This window comes from Tursiops truncatus, chromosome 14, assembly GCF_011762595.2.
Source record: "Tursiops truncatus isolate mTurTru1 chromosome 14, mTurTru1.mat.Y, whole genome shotgun sequence".
NCBI lineage: Eukaryota > Metazoa > Chordata > Mammalia > Artiodactyla > Delphinidae > Tursiops > Tursiops truncatus.
Window position 1 is genome coordinate 53,073,577 of NC_047047.1, and position 19,362 is coordinate 53,092,938.

Consider the following 19,362-nt stretch of genomic DNA (forward strand, 5'->3'; position numbering starts at 1 on the left):
GCCAGGAGAGCATCTTGGTTCCCAGTGCCCAGCTGCCATGAACATACTACTCCCCTACACCAGGGCTCAGCCTTCCCATGTGGTGGTTTCAGGGTCACACTGAGCCCCAGACATGGGGCCAGGCCATCGGAGTCTCTTCCCTGCTCTACAGCTCATCCACTGGTCACTTCACCTCTCTGGGCCTCAGTTTCCTCATTTGTCAAGTAAGGGATTTGGAGGGCAAGTAAAAACCAAAGTGATCGGAAAAGTATAAAATGCTAGACAGGGGCTTCCCTGGTGGCGCAGTGGTTGAGAGTCCACCTGCCGATGCAGGGGACACGGGTTCATGTCCCGGTCCGGGAAGATCCCACATGCCACGGAGCGGCTGGGCCCGTGAGCCATGGCCGCTGAGCCTGTGCGTCCGGAGTCCCGCAACGGGAGAGGCCACAACAGTGAGAGGCCCTCGTACCACAAAAAAAAAAAAAAAAAAAAGCTAGACAAATATAAGCTCCCACCTCCTCTGAGGAAACCTCCTGACTTCTCCAGCTGAAAATGCTCTAGCCCTGAGAGGTTCGGAGCAGAGCCAAGTCCCAAACGGCCAGTGCAAGGCAGGCGGAGGGGGGAGGACTAAGAGGAGAGAAGGGTGCTCCGTGCTGCCCTGCCAGCCTCCCACTGTGCAGATAAGCTGAAATCGGATGGGAGCCCAGCAGAAGAAGGCTCAGACTCTGAGTACAAGCTGGTCTGCAAGCAGGGCTCATTCCAAATGCCTCCCCACCACAGACTCTCAGCGTTGCAAATTATTAACCTGCTTAACTCTGCTGCAGAGATAAGTGCTGCTGGGGGGAAGGAGGGTATCGGAAGCCCCTTCATGTGAAAGGTCCCTTTCCATGAGCAAAGAACTTTCCCTTACAGCTTTCAGCCTTTCTCATTTACTTCTAATAAGAAGTCTTCCAAACCAGCCTTACAGAAATGTCTAACCTCTCAACCAGAGGCAATAATGATTCATCTCAAGAGGGATTTCATCCTGCAGGTCCAGTAAATAAGACTCCTATATACGTGCTCCACTACCTGGATGCCTGCAAGGGAACAGCTGGGTCAGCCAAGAAAGGATTTATGTATTGCTGGCACATTTTGGCAGAATTTATCACACTTGTCTACACATCTCCGACAAGCCACCAACATAGCTACAACGAGCCTGGAGAAATCCGCTGCCAGATAGAACAACCGGTTTATATTCCCATTTATGAATTTCCAATTGAAAACCTCCTCGCAAAAACTACGCAGAGGAGTTCCCTGGCGGCGCACTGGTTAAGAATCCGCCTGCCAATGCAGGGGACACGGGTTCGAGCCCTGGTCGGGGAAGATCCCACATGCCGCGGAGCAACTAAGCCCGTGAGCCACAACTACTGAGCCTGTGCTCTAGAGCCAGCGAGCCACAACTACTGAAGCCCCTGCACCTAGAGCTGTGCTCCGCAACAAGAGAAGCCACCGCAATGTGAAGCCCGCACACCGCAACAAAGAGTAGCCCGCGCTCGCCGCAACTAGAGAAAGCCTGCGTGCAGGAGTGAAGACCCAACACAGCCAAAAATTAATTAATTAATTAATTTTTAAAAAACTATGCAGGAAAAGTGAAACACACAGAGAGAAGTAGTTTGCCTCAAATCAGGTGTGGAGTTGTGGCTAAGAATGTGGACTCCAGAATCTCAGTGCTTGGGTTTGAATCCTGTCCCCTCACTCCCAAGGTGGGTGATGTCACCTCTCTAAGCCTCAGTTTCCTTCTCGGTAAAATGGTCATAAAATCTCTTAAGTTAGGCTTCTTCTGAGCATTAAATGAGATGATCCAGGTAAAGCACAAAGTAAGTGCCTAGTAAGAGTGGTAGGGGCCCAAAGAGGGGGTGTGAGTATGCAGATGATCTTCAGTGATGGAGAAGAGGAGAGTCCACACTCCAACAGAGAAGTTTCAAACTAACCCCCTGGGCCTTCCCTGGTGGCGCAGTGGTTGAGAGTCCGCCTGCCGATGCAGGGGACACGGGTTCGTGCCCCGGTCCGGGAGGATCCCACATGCCGCGGAGTGGCTGGGCCCGTGAGCCATGGCCGCTGAGCCTGCGCGTCCGGATCCTGCGCTCCGCGGTGGGAGGGGCCACAACAGTGAGAGAGGCCCACGTACCGCAAAAAAAAAAAAAAAAAAAAAAAAAACCTAACCCCTAGTTAGCTGGCTGACCATGTCTACCTCCCCTCTCCCAACTGAGACAAGGCTGCCTTGACAAGGTGCCTACTCCTTGAGGTCGCAAAGCAATTCATCTAAATTCTGGAAAACATATATAGTCTTAGAACTAAGGAGTCTATAGGAATATATTTAACAAAGGAAGTGCAGGACTCGTACACTGAAAACATTGTTGAAAGAAATTAAAGGAGACCTTAAGTAAGTGGAAAGACATCCTGCGTCCGCGGATCAGAAGACTTAATATTGTTAAGACGGCAATACTCCCCCAAGCTGATCCATAGATTCAGTACAATCCCAGCAGGCTTATTTGCAGAAATTGACAAACAAATAATAAAATTCATAGGGAAATGCAAAGAACCCAGAATAGCCAAACAGTCTTAAAACGAAGAACAAAGTTGTAGAGTTCACACTTCCCAATTTCAAAACTTACTATACAACTATAGTAATCCAGACAGTACTGGCATAAGGACAGACACATAGATTGATGGAACAGAACTGACAGTGTAGAAATAAACCCCGACATTTATGATCAATTGATTTTCAAAAGGGTTCTGAGATAGTTCGATGATGAGAGAATAATCTTTTGTAAACACATGCTGCCGGGATAACTGGATAGCTACATGGAAAAGAATGAAGTTAGACTCCCTATCACCATATACAAAAATGAACGAAAACTGGACCAGAGACCTAAGTGTAAAAGCTAAAACTATAAAACTCTTCTAAGGAAAACATGAGTTAAATCTTCATGACCTTGGGTTAGGCAATGGTTCTTAAATGTGACACTAAAAGCATAAGCAAGAAAAGAAAAAAACATAAGTTGGACATCCTAACAGTTAAAAACCCTTGTGCTTCAAAGGACACCATCGAGAAAGTAAAAGGACAACCTACAGAAAGGAAGAAAATTAACTGCAAATCACATATCCAGAATACATAAAGAACTCTTACAACTTGACAAAAAAGACAAATAACACAATTTTAAATGGACAAAGGATGTGAATGGACATTTCTCCAAAGAAAATATACAAACAAACTATAATCACATGAAAAGATGCTCAACATCATTAGCCATCAGGGAAACGCAAATCCAAACCACAGTGAAATACCACTTCGCACCTACCAGGATGACTGTAATCAAAGATACAGACAATAACAAGTGTTGATGGGGATGCAGAGAAATCGGAAACTTCATATACTGCTAGTAAAAATGTAAAATGGTCCAGCTGCTTTGGAAAACAGTTTCTCAAATAGTTAAATACAAATTATAAATATAGATACAAATCATAGACATTTAGGTAGGTACTGTATGATTCGATTTATGTGAAATGTCCAGAACAGGCATATCCCTTGAGGCAGAAAGTAGCTTAGTGGTTGCCAGGGCCCAGGGGGAGACAATGAGGGGACCATGGGAGTGACTTTGAGTGGGTATGGGGTTTCTTCTGGAGGTGATGGAAATGTTCTGAAATCAGTAGTGATACTTGCATTACTCTGTGAATGTACTAAAACCCCTGACTTATACACTTGAAAGGTGTGAATTTTATGGTATGTGAATTACACCTCAATAAAGCTGTTATTTAAAAACAAAACAAGAACAGACTAAGGGGTGCAGGTGTTGTCAGTGACTCCAACTTGGCAGCCTGCATCCTCTCTATTTGGCTGATGTGGTGAACTGTAGAAAGGGACCCACGGCTACCTGTCCCGTTCTGTTTGGGTCTCCTCCTGACCTACCTCAGAGCACTACCCCACTAACCTAAATTCTTGCCCATGAGAGCTGAAGCAGCAGCAATAATGGAAACAACAATATGGCTAATGTTTATTGTGAATTATGTGCCACGTGCTGCTGGAACTGCCACCACACAGGTGTGAGCCCCATCAGCTCTCACCTGGGCGCTGAGGGAGCTCTCCCGTCCTGTCTCTAACTCAGCACGCGTCCCTTACAGCAGCAACCACTGCCCCGCGGCATCAGCTCCCACCCTCGTTTTTGCACCCCAGTTCCCTTACTCTCTCCCTCATTTCACTGCAGTGCATTGATGGGGTTGCCAGATAAAATACAGAACAACCAGTTAAGCCTTCATTTCAGATAAACAGTGAATAATTTTTTAGTAGAAGAATGTCTCAAATATGGTACTTCTCTGTTTAACTGAAATTAAAATTTAACTGAGTGTCCTGTAATTTTACTTGCTGTATCTGGCAGCCCTGCACACCGGCCCCCAGACCGTTTCTAAAACATGTGGAGCTCAGTCTCCCCCAAAGAATTTTGCATTTGCTCTTCTCTCTGCCTGAAATTCTCTTCCCCCAGATGTTCACATGACTCCCTTTCAAATGTCAGGTTTTTGTGCAAATGGGACCTCAATATAGTGGTGTCTCTGAGCCAACTTCTCCCTGGCACTCCGAGGCTCTTTACCCTAAGCCTTCATCACCACCTGACATGTTATATATTTAGTTGTTAATTGTCTGCCTTCCCCTCAGGATACTGGGAATTCCTTGAGGGCAGGGCTTTGATGCCCTGCTTCATTCCCATTGCTTAGAACAGGACCTGGCATGGAGCAGACAATAAGTTGATATTTACTGAGTGAATACAGAAGTGTTTTGCATGGGTTATCTCATCTAATGTTCCTAAAAGTTCTCTGAGACAAAGACTGAAATCAATCCTGTTTCATGGATGAGGGATCCAAGACACACAAAAGCCAAATAACTCGCCCAGAAGCCCCCTGCAGCCAGTGGTGGGCTGGGTCCGGACACAGGAGCTGGACCCCCCGAGCCCCTGTTCTGGCCCCGCCTCACCGCACCAGGTCATTGTCACAGGCAGATGAGCACCTCAGAGCTAAGGCAACAGGCGTTTCTGCCTCCCTCCCACTTCGATTATTTGGGTTAGAGGAAGGAAGGAGCCACTGACATATCTAAGAGTCTGTATTTGCTTCAGACACCTTAATCCCAGAACTGAATTGCACTGCTTGATTTTGCCCACATAGTTACTGTTTTTTAACATGAAGTATATCGAATAACCATTTAAGCACCCATGTAACAGAGAAGTTTGTGTGGGTGTCTATACTCACTTTTATTTCTTCTTGAACATCAGGATTACGGAAATTTAAATCAGGTTGCTCTTTCGTAAACTGATGAAAATAGCATTGGTTTCGTACTTCATCAAAGTGCCAACTGGAGTTTCCATATACACTTAACTAGCAAACAGAAAATAGCAAATCAGTTGCTTAGCACGGTTCCTATGATGGTATCGCCCACAAAGGAATGATCATTGCCATCCCGGCCCCTTGAGGACTGAGTGCACGAATCCCCAGAATTTTTTTTCTAGCGGGAGCACTAGGTAAATTAATTCCCAAAAATGCCATCCACTGGCCTAATGCCCCCCAAGTGTGGTTGGTTGTGATGTGTTTGTACAGTAGAAGCTGTTCCCAACAACCACAACATGAAACCAATGCTCTCAAAGGCAGGACAAAGGCCAGCTTAAGGAGCAGACATTTCTAATATATTTCCTTGAATCTTCTATCCAGGCTCTGGAATCCTGTTTGTGAAGAAAAGCAAATGGTGGCCAATTTGGGAGAAAGACATATTGTATTGGTCTTGGAGCTTGAATCCAGAGAGAGCAAGTGTTTAAACTGTATCCTTAGAAAAGTATTAGAATCATTCAAATTAAAACTCTACTAGTCCTCGGGAATAAAAGAAATCTAGCAACTTCAAGTGTTGGTTCCCAGCTGCGTTTGACATGGGTACAGCTTTCCTCCTTCTAGAAATGCTCATGTCCGTGGCATTTCCAGAAGGAGGAACTTGTGTGAGGGTTCCTCAGGGCTCTGTCTTGAGCCATTTGTTCATTTCACACTAAAGAGAACATCTGGACAGCATTTACAAACTGAGGGATTTTGCATAATATTTTCTTTTTAGTTGGAAGACCTAGTCACACTGGGTCCACATTTCCATGGCAACAACTGGCCCAAGCTAAGTAGTAGCTGATGCCTTTTGAGGAAACATACTCTCGCCAGATCACCTCATGGCCCACCTGGATACAAACCAGGATAAGATTTATACGGTATATATCAGTATACAGAAAGATCAGTATACAAAATACAAAAAAAAAAAAAAAAAAACTCCACAAATCTATTTCAAAGGGACAAACAATCCAACAAAAAACTGGGGAAAGAAACCATTAAACAGGCGTTCCACAGAAGTGGAAGCTCAAGTGAATAAATGGATGAAAAGGTGTTCAACATCATTAGTAATTAGGCAACTACTACATTAATAACTAGTAATTAGATAAATAATCATTAGCAATTAGAGAAATGTAAAATTAAGACCTCAGTGTAATTAGATAATAATCATTAGCAATTAGAGAAATGTAAAATTAAGACCTCAGTGTAATTAGATAATAATCATTAGCAATTAGAGAAATGTAAAATTAAGACCAATTTATGTTCACTCGCTAAAAATTAGACTAGATCCAGTCCACAGCCCTTTCATGTATTAGTTGTGAACCAGGGCAATGCGCTTAACATTTCTCTGCCTTGGTCTATTCATCTGCAAAATAGGAATTAAAGCCTAACTCATAAGATTGTAGGGTGAATTAAATAAATTAATGAATATAAAACACTTAGCACAGAGCCTGGCACACAGTAAGCATCTAGCAAATGTTTGCTAATGTCATCATCACTTTCAAAGGTGGTGGATCAGGGAAAAGAAAAATTAGGGAGATGAAAGTGCCAGGACTTGCTGAAGGCCTGTTCACCAGGCTGCACATTAGTGCCATTCATGGAACCTGGGATACGGGAGGTTGGAGGAGAAGATCACACAGTCAGCTTTGACACGTGTCCTTTGAGTGCCCTTGGGTCATCTAAAAGTTGATGCCCAGGAGTCAGCCTCTTTAAATGTTTATGGAGGTCAAGAAGGAGGCCCTGGAAGGGGGACAGATGATCCAGAGGAAAAGGCTCCGCAGAAAGCAGGAGAGAAGGTGAACTAGAGTGGGCAGAGGGACTGTCTTGGGACAAGAGTAGAGTTGCCAGATAAAATATAAGACATCCAATTAAATCTGAATTTCAGATAAACAACAAATACTGTTTTAGTGTAAGTATGTCCCATGCAATATTTTACACTAAAAAATTGTGCACTGTTTATCTAAAGCTCAGATCTCACTGGGCTTCCTGAATTTTCATTTGTAAGTCTGGTAACCCCAGACAGGAGAGACATGGTCTCAGCTGCAAAAGAAGTGACTAGGAAGAGGGTGGGAATGGGGGCAGGTGTGATGGCTTCTGTTCTTTCTTTAAAGTAGAGTTTGCTGCCGAGAGTGATAAGATGGGGAGAAGGCAAGAGGCGAGAGGGTATGTTGATCAGCTGGATTTAGTAAACTTCCCCCAAATGCATGGCTGGATCAGTTCAGGTGGGGACAATGAGTGTGTCCAGAGGCTTAGATACCGAGGTTCAGGTAAAGAGAAAATGGACGGTTGGGTTTATTTATGGCTAGTGTTTTGTTCGACAGTGGAGTCAAAAAGCCAGAAAGGCAAAGGGGTCTGAAGAGTAGTAAGACAGTTACTGAACAAATAGGACATGGAGTTTAAGCTGGACAGAGTGGGAAGTAAAGGAAGAAGACATTAATAGAGAGCATAGGTTTTAATTTGCTGAAATACATCAGCTCTACAATAAAATGAAAAATCCAGATCCAAAATCAAATGATTAGGAGGCTTGGGACTTTATTTCTATTTCTTTGGGAAACTTTTTCTCCTTCCCATAAACTATACCCATCATTTGTTTTTCTTTTAACAGGGCTTTGTAAATAACCAGTTTAATCACTAAAGAGCTGCCCATTTTCCCTCTGTAAATCAAGCACCTCGGTACTTACCCAGTTGTTGGGCGGTATGGTTTTGCCATTTGCACGGGTACAGTCATGCCAGATATAATAATCAGTATATTTCCCTGTCCGGTTCCGACTCCATTGAAACCAAGCATGTTTATCACTGGTGTGGTTTGGTATGAAATCGATGATTAATTTTAAACCTAATGAATGAAAACATTTCAAATGTTAGGACAAGATTATATTAGAATAATGTAACAGTGAAGGAAAAAATGCTTTAAGTTAAGCATTTGGAGAAATGCTTTTCTTAACCCATCCCACCCACCTTCCATTAATTTACCTTTATCATGTATGGCTGCAACCAGATTCTCAAAATTTTTCATCGTTCCGAAAATGGGATCGATTTCTCGGAAATCTTCAACACCATGTCGGAAATCTTTAAGGGATGATTTATAAAATGAAGTAATCCAAACAGTTTTTATATTTAAAGTTGTGATGTAATCTAGCTTATCTTGAATACCTGAATGAAAAAGTCAAAGCCATGAAAAATAAATAAAGTTTGGGTTTTTTTAGTTGAAGGATTAAAAATAAAAGGAATAGGTCTAAGATGGAAATATTTATATTGAGACAGAAATATTTAGAATTTGTTGAATATGGGTGAAATTCAAATAGCAAGGTCTAGTTCTACAAACAACAGCAAATTAATCTTTTAGGTCAAAATAACCTTTGACCTTTAACATCGATGCATAACATTTAAAAAAATCTGTCTGTGGCTTGTTCATATTTTATACTTAAAACCAAGGCTACACTATTGTTAATTTATTCTACACATGGTTTTTGAGCACCTAATCCAAGCCAGATGCTGGGCTAAGTGCCAAGGTACGAAGAAGAAGAATACATGGCCCCTGATGGTCAAGTGGTCTGTGCTGCACTGTCCAGTGTGTAGCCACTTGCCATGTGGCTATCAAGCACTGGCAGTGTGACTAGTCTGAATTGAGATATGCTGTAAATGTAAAACACACGCTGGACTTTGAAGACCCAGTATGAAGAGAAAGAGTGTAAAATAGCTCATTTATATTTTTATATTGATTATATGTTGCAGTGATACAGTGGATGTGTTGGAGTATACGACGTATATTATTAAAATTAATTTCACTCGTTTCTCTTTTACTTTTTTAATGTGGCTTCTAGAAAACTGACAATTACCTATGTGATCCACATTCTATTTCCTTTGGATATTGCTGAAGCCAAGAATTTATACAGAAGAGAATTCTAGAGTTGGCTGAGAAGAGATATGGGAATGAAACTGTACTTGGGACCTCGTAGGATAATTAGCAGATAGTGGCATGGGGTGGGGGGGGGGGGGGCGGTGCTTCTAGCTCAGAGTCCTAAATGCAGAGCCAGAGTTCAGTTTAGTATTCAGCCTCCAGTAACTTTCTGTGGGACTCTATGTGGCTTCCTACAATCAGCCTGTCCGAGGTCACAGAGACCAAAGCACAAAGTCCCCTGACTCCTGGCCTTGGGGCTCTTCCCCTGTAACAGGCTGCTTATCTTTGTCCTCATTGTACCTCAGTTCCCCTATGTGGGTGGCTGTCAGACCACACAGAGTGTCAAAAGGCAACAAAAGAATTTTAAGGCAGATTTAAGTCAGAATTTTGATTTATATCAAAAACCAGCACAAAGGAACAGGATGATAAAAACAGAGGCTGAACAGACACAAAGTAAACAAGGGATCTCCTAGGCCCACATTCCAGCGGACAGAAGGCAGTAAACTGAACTGAAACCTGGAACATTTTCTTCAAGTAATAACAACAAAACCCCCTCAAAAAAACCAAAAAAACCCCCTCAACCTCAAGGAAAAATACCTATTAATTACAGGAGGCAGCCAGTCCTTCAAGGAAAAGTTACTGGAAATGGCAAATGTGAGAGGTGATTAGAAGTTGCCCTTTGCAGGAGAATTTAGATAGAGATTACAGAGAGAGGGCCAGGAAGTGGGGAGTGTATTTCTGGGTTTAGGGTTTTGGGCTCTATTCCATCAAAACATCACTTTGCAAAGCATTTCCTTTTTAAGAAGCAGGTGCTAGGACCATGCTGGGGGCTGGGGGTTGGAAGGAAACTCACCCAGACACTTACAAGGCAGTATCAGAGGTGCTGCTCCTGCAAAGCACCACAAGAGCTCTGGGGAGGGGAGCGCACCCACTGATCGGGAGGTTAAATACAGATTAATGAAGGAAGTGGGTTTGAACTGCATCTTGAAGGACAGAAAATATTTCAATTAGCTAAGATACAGGATGACTTTAAAAAGAGAAAAATTATATGAGTGTGAAAAAGAAAAGCCTTTTATTAGTTATCAGGAAAGTTGGAGATTTCAAGAGTGTATTTATAACATTTTAAAGTTTGATTAAGCTCATTTCCACTTCCCATACTCTATTAAATCATTCTGTTTTGTCTTCTTCAAGCCAAATATCATTATCAAAAATTACCTTATTAGTTTATTTGTTCCTTATTGTTGCCCTTAACTAGGGTGACCATATCAACCAATCTGCCTGGGACAGTTCCTGTGTATGGTTTGTGTCCTTGTTTACACAATAAATAATTAGGACATTCCACATATAACACACTAGGAAATTATTAGCATAACTTTAAATTTTTTTAACTTTTTTTTTAATATGGATATTGTTTTTAAATAATCCTTAATTCAAGAAATGACCAACCCACTCTATGCCTTTTCTTCTTTCCTTCATTTCTCAGAATTTAAGCTTTAGAGACTCAGCCTACACATTTTAAAGACATCACTTAATCTTTTTCTAAAATATTATTTATGCTTTGTTCACTAATCAGAAACTCTCCACCAGACTGCCAAACCAGCCACTGTGCACACTGGAAAAGGAATGCTAAACAGTCACTCTGAGATAACCACCTCTAAAGTGCACAGAAGCAGGACACATTTCAAGAGGAAACTTGCCCACGTAGGAAGTTAGAATGGATGACCAACTACGCAAAGGTTCCTAGCAGGCAATAAACTAAACAGCTCTTTGGGGGCTCAAAGGGCTCCAGCAAGTAACCTTTCATCATATGGGAAGAACTGTTAGGCTCTGCGGAGGGGCTTTTAAACATCATCAACAAGGAGAAACGTGGCGTGACCAGTCATACTGGATGGAATGTGCTTACCGCACAACCCAGGCATAATGCCCTTCAAGAACTGAAAGAGTCCTCTACAACCTCATCTCGGACACGCCCCAAACTCTCAAGGCACGCACCTTTTAGATCTCCGTTCCCATCCTTGTCGCTGTCCTTGAAAGACCTCGGGTAGATCCGGTACATGGGCCCCGCCTGCCACCAGTCCAGGCACTTCGGAGAGATGGCAATGATGCCTATGGTGGCCCCAGTGAGCACGAGCACAGAAGCCACGGTGAGCCAGAAGAGGATCTCCCGGGGCACCCGGTAGCGGGCCTGGCCCGAGAACCGGAACAGTACCTCCTTGGGCATCCCCGCGTAGGGCCGCACATCCTTCAAGTCGGGCTCCGCAGGGCCAAAGATGTCCACGGCATTGTGCTGTGGGCTGTCCTCTGGGCTGCCTGGGTCCGGGTCCGTCTCCAGGATGTCTTCATTTTGTACAAACCCGTTGTTTGTCCGGCCTCCCTTCATGCTCATTCCAATGGAATCTCTCTTGCCTTTATCCTCAGCCATGTTTCACAATCTTATCCCTGCGGAGTGCCTTCCTGCAGTAACAAAAGTGGGAAGGGAACTCGCTGAATTGCTTGGTCGTGTTAACGAGCTTTGCGTGGTTTATGAATAAACTTGGCTGGACTTTGCCCAGCCAAGGAAGAAAGGGTAAAGGTAAAGGGAGTTTTAAAAAATTCTCTTTACACCTGTGAGGCTGATGAAACTATAGTCACTACACTGAGGGATTCATTTCTGGACTGGGACCTGGGCATAGAGGAGGGCAAATGGGAAGAGGACACAGGGTTCCACTGCAATTTAAGGTGTTACTTGATGGAGTACACAGATGTTCAAAGCAGCATTATTCACAACAGTCAAAAGGTGGAAACAAGCCAAATGTCTATCAATGGATGAGTGGACAAACAAAATGTGACATATGCCTTAAAAAGGAATGAAATTCTGACCATGTGCTACAACATGGATGAACCTTGAAGACATTATGCTAAGTGAAGGAAGCCAGACACAAAAGGATAGATATGGTCTGAGTCCACTTATATGAAGTACTTAGACAAATTCATAGAGATCGAGAGCAGAACTGTAGTTACCGGGAGTTGGAAGGAGGGGGGTAATGGGGAGTTTTTGTTTAATGGATATAAAGTTTCCATTTCGGCTGATGAAAAGTTCTGGAGGTGGCTGCACACCAATGTAAATGTACTTAATGCCACTGAATTGTACACTTACAGATTCTTAAAGTGGTAAATTTTATATTATGTATATTTTACCACAATAAAAAAATAGCTTACATTTCTTTTTTCTTTTTAGCTAGCTCTGAGAAAAAGAAACAAACATCAAATTTTGCAAGGGGAAACAGGCTTTTTATTTTTTGTTTTGAAGGTCTCTTCTCCTATAAATGCAAGAGGAAGAGGATTTGGAGGCAGGGAACAACAAAACCTTTGTTACTAAAGCTATTTTATTTTATCTCAATTCAAGCCAACCTGATAAATACCTATTTGTATGCTCAGTTTGACCCCAGGTGCCTTCAGTTTTTTCAGTTTTTCCTATTTTCAGAAGAGGAGATGGCTGTCCATTCTTGGAAGCACTTTTCAAAGTGGGAGAGGCAGAATGAGGAATTCCATGTCTAGCAAGTTCAAGTGCTTTATTATAGGTAAACAGTTCTTAATGCGAGCATTAAGAGTTGTTGAATCATTGACAAGTATAAAATACAAATTTGCAACCCTGAGGAAACTGCATTAAAGTTAGGTGTGCTTTCCTAGAAGATTATCAAACCTTAAAAGAATGCAATGATTCATGGCTTCCATTTAATCAGTGGCACATATAATAAACAGCTCTATGACTCATTTGATCAAATAAGAATTTTTTTCTTTTAAATGAGGAAAGTTATATGAATTCTTAATATTATTATTATTTTGTAGAGTTACTTAGAAGCAGTAATTTGTACAGAGGAATGAGCGATTTGATTTTCACTAAGTTATTTTTAAAAATGAGTAAATCCCAATGTCTAGCTCGTTGAATGCATCCAATAAGTGGCATCTCTCATCATTATTAATTAGGCATGTTGTATTTTTTTTTTAATTAAAGGAATTTAACTTTTATGTCTTCAAATTGCTTCATCACTCAAACACATAATGGTAATTTTCACAACAGACGCTAACTGAAATGCAGTTACTATTTGGGGATAAAAAACAAAATGCAAAAATACCCGTAGTTTTACAATAATTTTAAATTATAAAAATAACTTTTAATTATAAATACTTAAGTTCTAAGTATTCAATCATACAAATGCAAAGAAAACTCTACTTCATAACAATACAATTTCATGACAGAAATGTCCCATTTTGACCTCTCCACATTTTATTTAAAATAACAATAACAGGGGCTTCCCTGATGGTGCAGTGGTTAAGAATCCACCCGCCAATGCAGGGGACATGTGTTCGAGCCCTGGTCCAGGAAGATCCCTCATGCCGTGGAGCAACTAAGCCCGTGAGCCACAACTACTGAGCCTGCGCTCTAGAGCCCGCGAGCCACAGCTACTAAGCCCATGTGCCACAACTACTGAAGCCCACCCCCCTAGAGCCCATGCTCTGCAACAAGAGAAGACACCGCAACGAGGAGCCCGTGCACCGCAACGAAGAGCACCCCCGGCTCACCGCAACCAGAGAAAGCCCACGCACAGCAATGAAGACCCAACATAACCAAAAATAAATAAATAAATTTATAAATAAAATACAATAACAACAATAATACTTCGAACTTCCAGAATATGCAAACTAGAATCTTTTAAAAAACAATCTGGAATAATCATCTGGTCTCTGGTGGGAGGATCATTTAAACAATAAAAGCAATTACAAAAGAAGATTGAATTGACTGAATAAAATTTTTGAATTTTTTATATCACAAAGCATACTAATTGAAGAGCTTATGACAAATTGGGAAATGCATTGGTAATAAATACGCCAAAGAACTTATGTTTTTAACATTAAAGATATGTATATATTGTTCAACATATTTTTACATATATGAAATTTCATAATATCAATTTTAAAATGTCAGTAGGAAACGTGAAAAAAGAATGTAAACATATTTAACACAAATCAACTCACTAACGTTAGAGAAATAAATAAGCATTTTCAATCACATTGGCAAAGAATTTCTAAAAGATTATAGTACTGATAAGGATCCAGTGTAAATTGACATAATAATTCTGGAAAGTAATCTGGCAATGTGTATCATGAGTTTTAACATTTTCAGAGGCTAAAAATAAATAAATGGGGCTAGCTCTACTGGATTTTAAAATAAAAACTCCAGAAAAATGAAGAGTTGTTACTGAAGAAGGATAAGTCAAAAGATCAATTGAACAGATTGGAGTCATCAAAAATGGACCCCTACTCCCTATACAGAAGGGAATTTAGAATATGACAAGTGAGGAAGTCAGTGAGGAAAAGAGAGATTTTTTAGTAAGTGATGTTGGACAATTGGATAAGGAGAGGAAGTATAATATGATCAGAATCATGTGGGAAGAAACAGCACACACATTTGTGCATGCATGTTGAATTTCAGCTAGTGGTTGCCTGGAGGCTGAGAATAAGAGAATGAGGATGAGAATCCTTGGACTTAACGCTTTTCTTGTACCTATACTTATACTTCACCCTGAGTTATCTGTCCTTAGCATATATGACTTTCATAATAAAAAGAGGGGAGAAAATGTTCATATCCTTTAACTCAGCAACTCCACTTCCAAAACTCTATCCTAAGGAAATAATTCAGGACAGGGACAAAAGTTTATGAATAATAGGCTTATTAATTAGTGTTATTTATTACAACAAATATTGGGAACAACCAAAATGTTCAAGACTAGCTAAGTAAATTATTGTACATCCATGTTATGGAATATTAGTCATTGAGCATATTTTCGAGGATTTTTAATGACATGGAAGAAATCCCACATTATTGCATTGAGTGGGGAAAATGCAGGCTATAAAGTAGTTGTCCTAATTATGTAAAAAAAATTTTTTTCATGTAGATTTGTAAAGTCCTATTAGAAAAAGTGTTTACAGTGTTTATCTCTGGGTTCTAAGATTATGCGTGATACCCATTTTGTTCTTTAAACTTTTTCTGATTTTTCTGATTTTTCTGTAATGAATATGTATTACTCTTCCATTAGAAAAAATGTAAGTTAGGAAACCCTGAGTTTGGAGTCTCCCTAGAACTTCCAGTCAGGTGCTAGAGTTCAGTTTAAGGTGACTCCTCCTAACATCAGCCATCCAAAATTCATAAATATCCCATACTCAAGATTTAAAGTAAAGAGAGAAAAAAAAAAGCAAACTTCAAAAAGCAGAAAGAAAACATGGATTCAATGAACAAGTATGGAAACACTGGAGAGAAGAGGAAGTTGGCGGCAATTCGGAAAAGATAGCCACAAAGTTAAGAATTCCCAACAAATACAAGGTATCAGTATTACTTACTTTCAAGGTGACTTAGAAGGAAATATTGATTGTAGAAAGCCAAACACACTGACTGTTAAAACTTCTAAACATGAATAAGGAACAAGAACACTAAGGAAGCTTTAAGAGCTAACTCTGATAATCAAAACAAAGAATCAGAGATAATGAAGATAATCTCTCAGGAAATTCAAATCCCAGGTGAGTTACACAATCACAATAATAAAGCAAAGAAGAATGAACTATCTAGAAAACAGATAACAGAACAATGGAGGCTATCACAGGACCCAGAAACATCCTGCAATTAAACAGAAACAAACATATAGAAATCAGTAATCAATTAAAAAATGTATTTTTATATTATATATATGTATTTTAAAATATATATGTACTAGGATTCATTAAATGAATTTTAAAGCCATTCACTCATAAAGACTTCCACTCAGCAGCAAACCCACCAAAATAACTTACAGTATATAACCTGTCAGATTAGTAAACATTTAAAATAGAAAGATTTTCCATATTGCATTTACCTGTTTATAGCCTCTGTGATCTAAGGGTAGGATCTGCTGCATAGTCATCTTTAAGTTCCCAGCATCCAGTTCAGTGCCTGGTAGATTATTAAATGAATAAAAGTAGTTACTTAAAGATAGATAGACCTAACCCTATGCTGAAGAAAAAGGGGGGGATGAAAAAAGGGGGGAGGAGGGGGAGCAGGAGGATTAGAAGGAAGAGGTGGAGAGGGGAGGGGGGAAAAAGAAAAGTGGAAAGTACATTCTGCACAAAAATGTAGATTTTTATCACTTAGCCAAATGTTCTTACCTTGACACAGTTTCATGAGTGAAATTTTAAGTCAGAAGAAGTGAGATTCAAGCTTGCCTCCACTACTTGCTCTCTGTTTGATCTTGGACAAAATTTTCTCTGAGCCTCTGTTACCTCAGCTGTAAAACAGTTTTAAGTAGAAGGAAACACTAAAATAGATTTGTCCCAGCTAGAGAAGGAAGTTCAATTTATATAATCATTGAAATCAAAGGAAAATATCTAAACATGTTTTTGCTGGAAGTTAAACTATTTTAAAACATTTTTATAACAAAGTATAACAAAACAAATAGCAAAAGAAATGTTAACAACTTGAAAATGTGACAGATGTCAGGACAAAACCTTACTATTTCTACATATAAAGAATGAATGCAAACCTTTAAAATCAGTAGCTAAATTACATTCAATAAGATTAAAAAGGATTGCAAATTATATATAAGAAATTAACATCACATAAAAGTAACTGAAAAAAAGTACCTTTCTGAAGGAATTAAAGAATAAAAATTAAAACATTAAGGTACATGATAGATTAATTGTATTAGTAGCTAATTAATGGCATCCCTGTATCCCTTAATGGTCTTTTGCCCCATCATTCCTTAGTCCCTTGACACACGGAGTCTGGACTTAGACGTATGGCTTGCTTTGGCCAATGACACAAAAAGAAACTTGACACAAAAAGAGGCTTTAAAAAGTGCTCCTCTTCTAGATCACTGCCATCACGGGTAGATTAGGTCCAGGCTGGTCTGCTGCAGGATGTGGGAGATAATGGGAAGGACTCTGGAGTCTTCCCATCGAGGGTCCTCTAGATTAGCCAGTCCCCAGGCAGCCAGCCATTTGACCACAGATGCTTGAGTGAGTCCAGCCAGGACCAGTGTTCAAACTGGCCTATGAACAACTGTAGTGTCATGAAAATTAGTAAATGGTTGGGTTACTTTTTGGCTTTGACCTTTAAAAAACAGACTGATTGAGGGATAATTGACATACAATAAACTGCACTCTGAAGTATACGATTTGATGTTTTAACATGTGTATATATCCATGAAAGCATCACCACAATCAAAATAATGAACATGTCCATCACCTGCAAAAGTGTCCTCTTGCCCCTTCGTAGTCCCTCCCTCCTACCCCTCCCTGCACCTCACCCTCACCCGCCACAGCCTATGCCTGTCCCTGCTTTCTGATCTGCTTTCTATCACTATAGATGAGTTTGCATTTTCTGGATTTTTATATAAACGGAATCATCCATACAGTATGTAACTTTTGTCTGGTTTCTTTTACTCAGCATAATTATTTGGACATTTATCCAACTTGTATGTATCAATATTTCATTCATTTTTATTAACTAACACTTTTTTTTTAGAGGAAGCTGTAGTTTTACAGAAAAATTGAACAGAAACTACAGAGAGTTTCCATATACCCCTCTCTTCTCTTCTACGTCTGCAGTTTCTCTTATTATTAGCATCTTGCATTAGCATGGTACATTTGATGTACAATTGATGAACCAATATTGATACATTATTAACTATAGTCCCTGGTTTGCATCAAGGTTCACTCTTCGCGTTGTACAGTTCTGAGCGTTTTGACAAATGCACAGTCATGTATCCACCTTTATAGTGTCATAATGGAATTGTTTCGCTTTCTCGAAAATACCCTGTGCTTCACATATTCATCCCTCCATCCCCCTGAACCCCTGGCAACCACTGATCTTTTTACTGTCTCTATAGCTTTGCCTTTTCCAGAATGTCATATAGTTGGAATAATATAGTATAAGCCTTTTCAGACTGGCTTCTTTCATTTAGTAATATGCATTTAAGTTTCCCTTATGTCTTTCTGTGGCTTAATAGATCTTTTCAGTGCCAAATAATATTCCATTGTCTGGATGTACCAGAGTTTATCCATTTACCTACTGAAAGACATCTTAGTTGCTTCCAAGTTTTGGCAATTTTAAGGCTACTGTAAACCATCACGTGCAGGTTTTTGTGTGGACATAAGTATTCAACTCCTTTTGGTAAATACCAAGGAGTGTGATGGTTGGATTTTATGGTAAGACTCTATTTTGCTTTGCAAGACACTGCCAGACTGTCTTCTATTTTGGAAGGCTGTACCATTTTGCATTCCAACCAGCAATGAATGAGAGTTCCTTGTTGCTCCACGTCCTTGCTAATGTTTAGAGTTGTCGGTGTTTTGGATATAAGCCATTCTAATATGATTATAGTGGTATCCCAGTGTTTAGTTAATTCCTTTCTATCATGGAGTAGTATTCAACTCTATGAATATACACCACTGTTGATAACTGAACATGTATTTTTTTTCCAGTTTTGTACTGTTATAAATAAAACTGCTGTGAACAGTCAGGTACAAATTTTTGTAATGATATAGTTTTCTTTTCTCTTGGGTAAACACCTAGGAGCAGATGGCTGGATCATATGGAAGGTGTACATTGTCTATGTTTAACCGTGTAAGAAACTGCCGAACTATTTCAGAAAGTGCTTGCACCATCTTACGTTACATTCAGCAGCGTCTGAGGTTCTAGTTCTTTCACATCCTTGCCAGCACTTGCTATGTTCAGTCTGTTTAATTTTTGTGATTCTAGTATGTAAGTAGTGGTATTTCATTGTTGTTTTAATTTGCACATCCCTTTTTTTTTTTTTTTTTTTTTTTTTTGCTGTACACAGGCCTCTCACTGTTGTGGCCTCTCCCGTTGCGGAGCACAGGCTCCAGACACGCAGGCTCAGCAGCCATGGCTCACGGGCCCAGCCGCTCCGCGGCATGTGGGATCCTCCCGGACCGGGGCACGAACCCGTGTCCTCTGCATCGGCAGGCAGACTCTCAACCACTGCGCCACCAGGGAAGCCCTGCACATCCCTTTTGAATAATGATGTTGAGTATCTTTTCAGTGCTTTTTTGCCACCCATTATCTTTCT

The 19,362-nt window shown here is 40.5% G+C and overlaps 1 protein-coding gene across 7 annotated transcripts in view; it reads right to left on the reverse strand.

Moving 5' to 3' along the window:
- Positions 1-19,362, reverse strand: part of SLC3A1 (solute carrier family 3 member 1) — a 57,743-nt gene that overhangs the window by 27,264 nt on the left and 11,117 nt on the right. For 3 of the 7 annotated variants that reach the window (XM_019942652.3, XM_019942648.3, XM_033838626.2), the window contains exons 2-9: positions 16,442-16,560; positions 16,153-16,229; positions 15,644-15,917; positions 12,667-12,759; positions 11,258-11,719; positions 8,338-8,517; positions 8,046-8,200; positions 5,257-5,382 (exon numbers count right to left, since the gene is read on the reverse strand). In XM_019942652.3, coding sequence (XP_019798211.1) covers positions 5,257-5,382; positions 8,046-8,200; positions 8,338-8,517; positions 11,258-11,687 — 891 coding nt within the window. In that variant the 5' untranslated portion in view covers positions 11,688-11,719; positions 12,667-12,759; positions 15,644-15,917; positions 16,153-16,229; positions 16,442-16,560. Of the gene's footprint in view, positions 1-5,256; positions 5,383-8,045; positions 8,201-8,337; positions 8,518-11,257; positions 11,720-12,666; positions 12,760-15,643; positions 15,918-16,152; positions 16,230-16,441; positions 18,993-19,362 lie in introns of those variants that run through there. The other 4 variants (XM_019942653.3, XM_073791393.1, XM_073791394.1 and 1 more) reach the window with 4 other exon arrangements.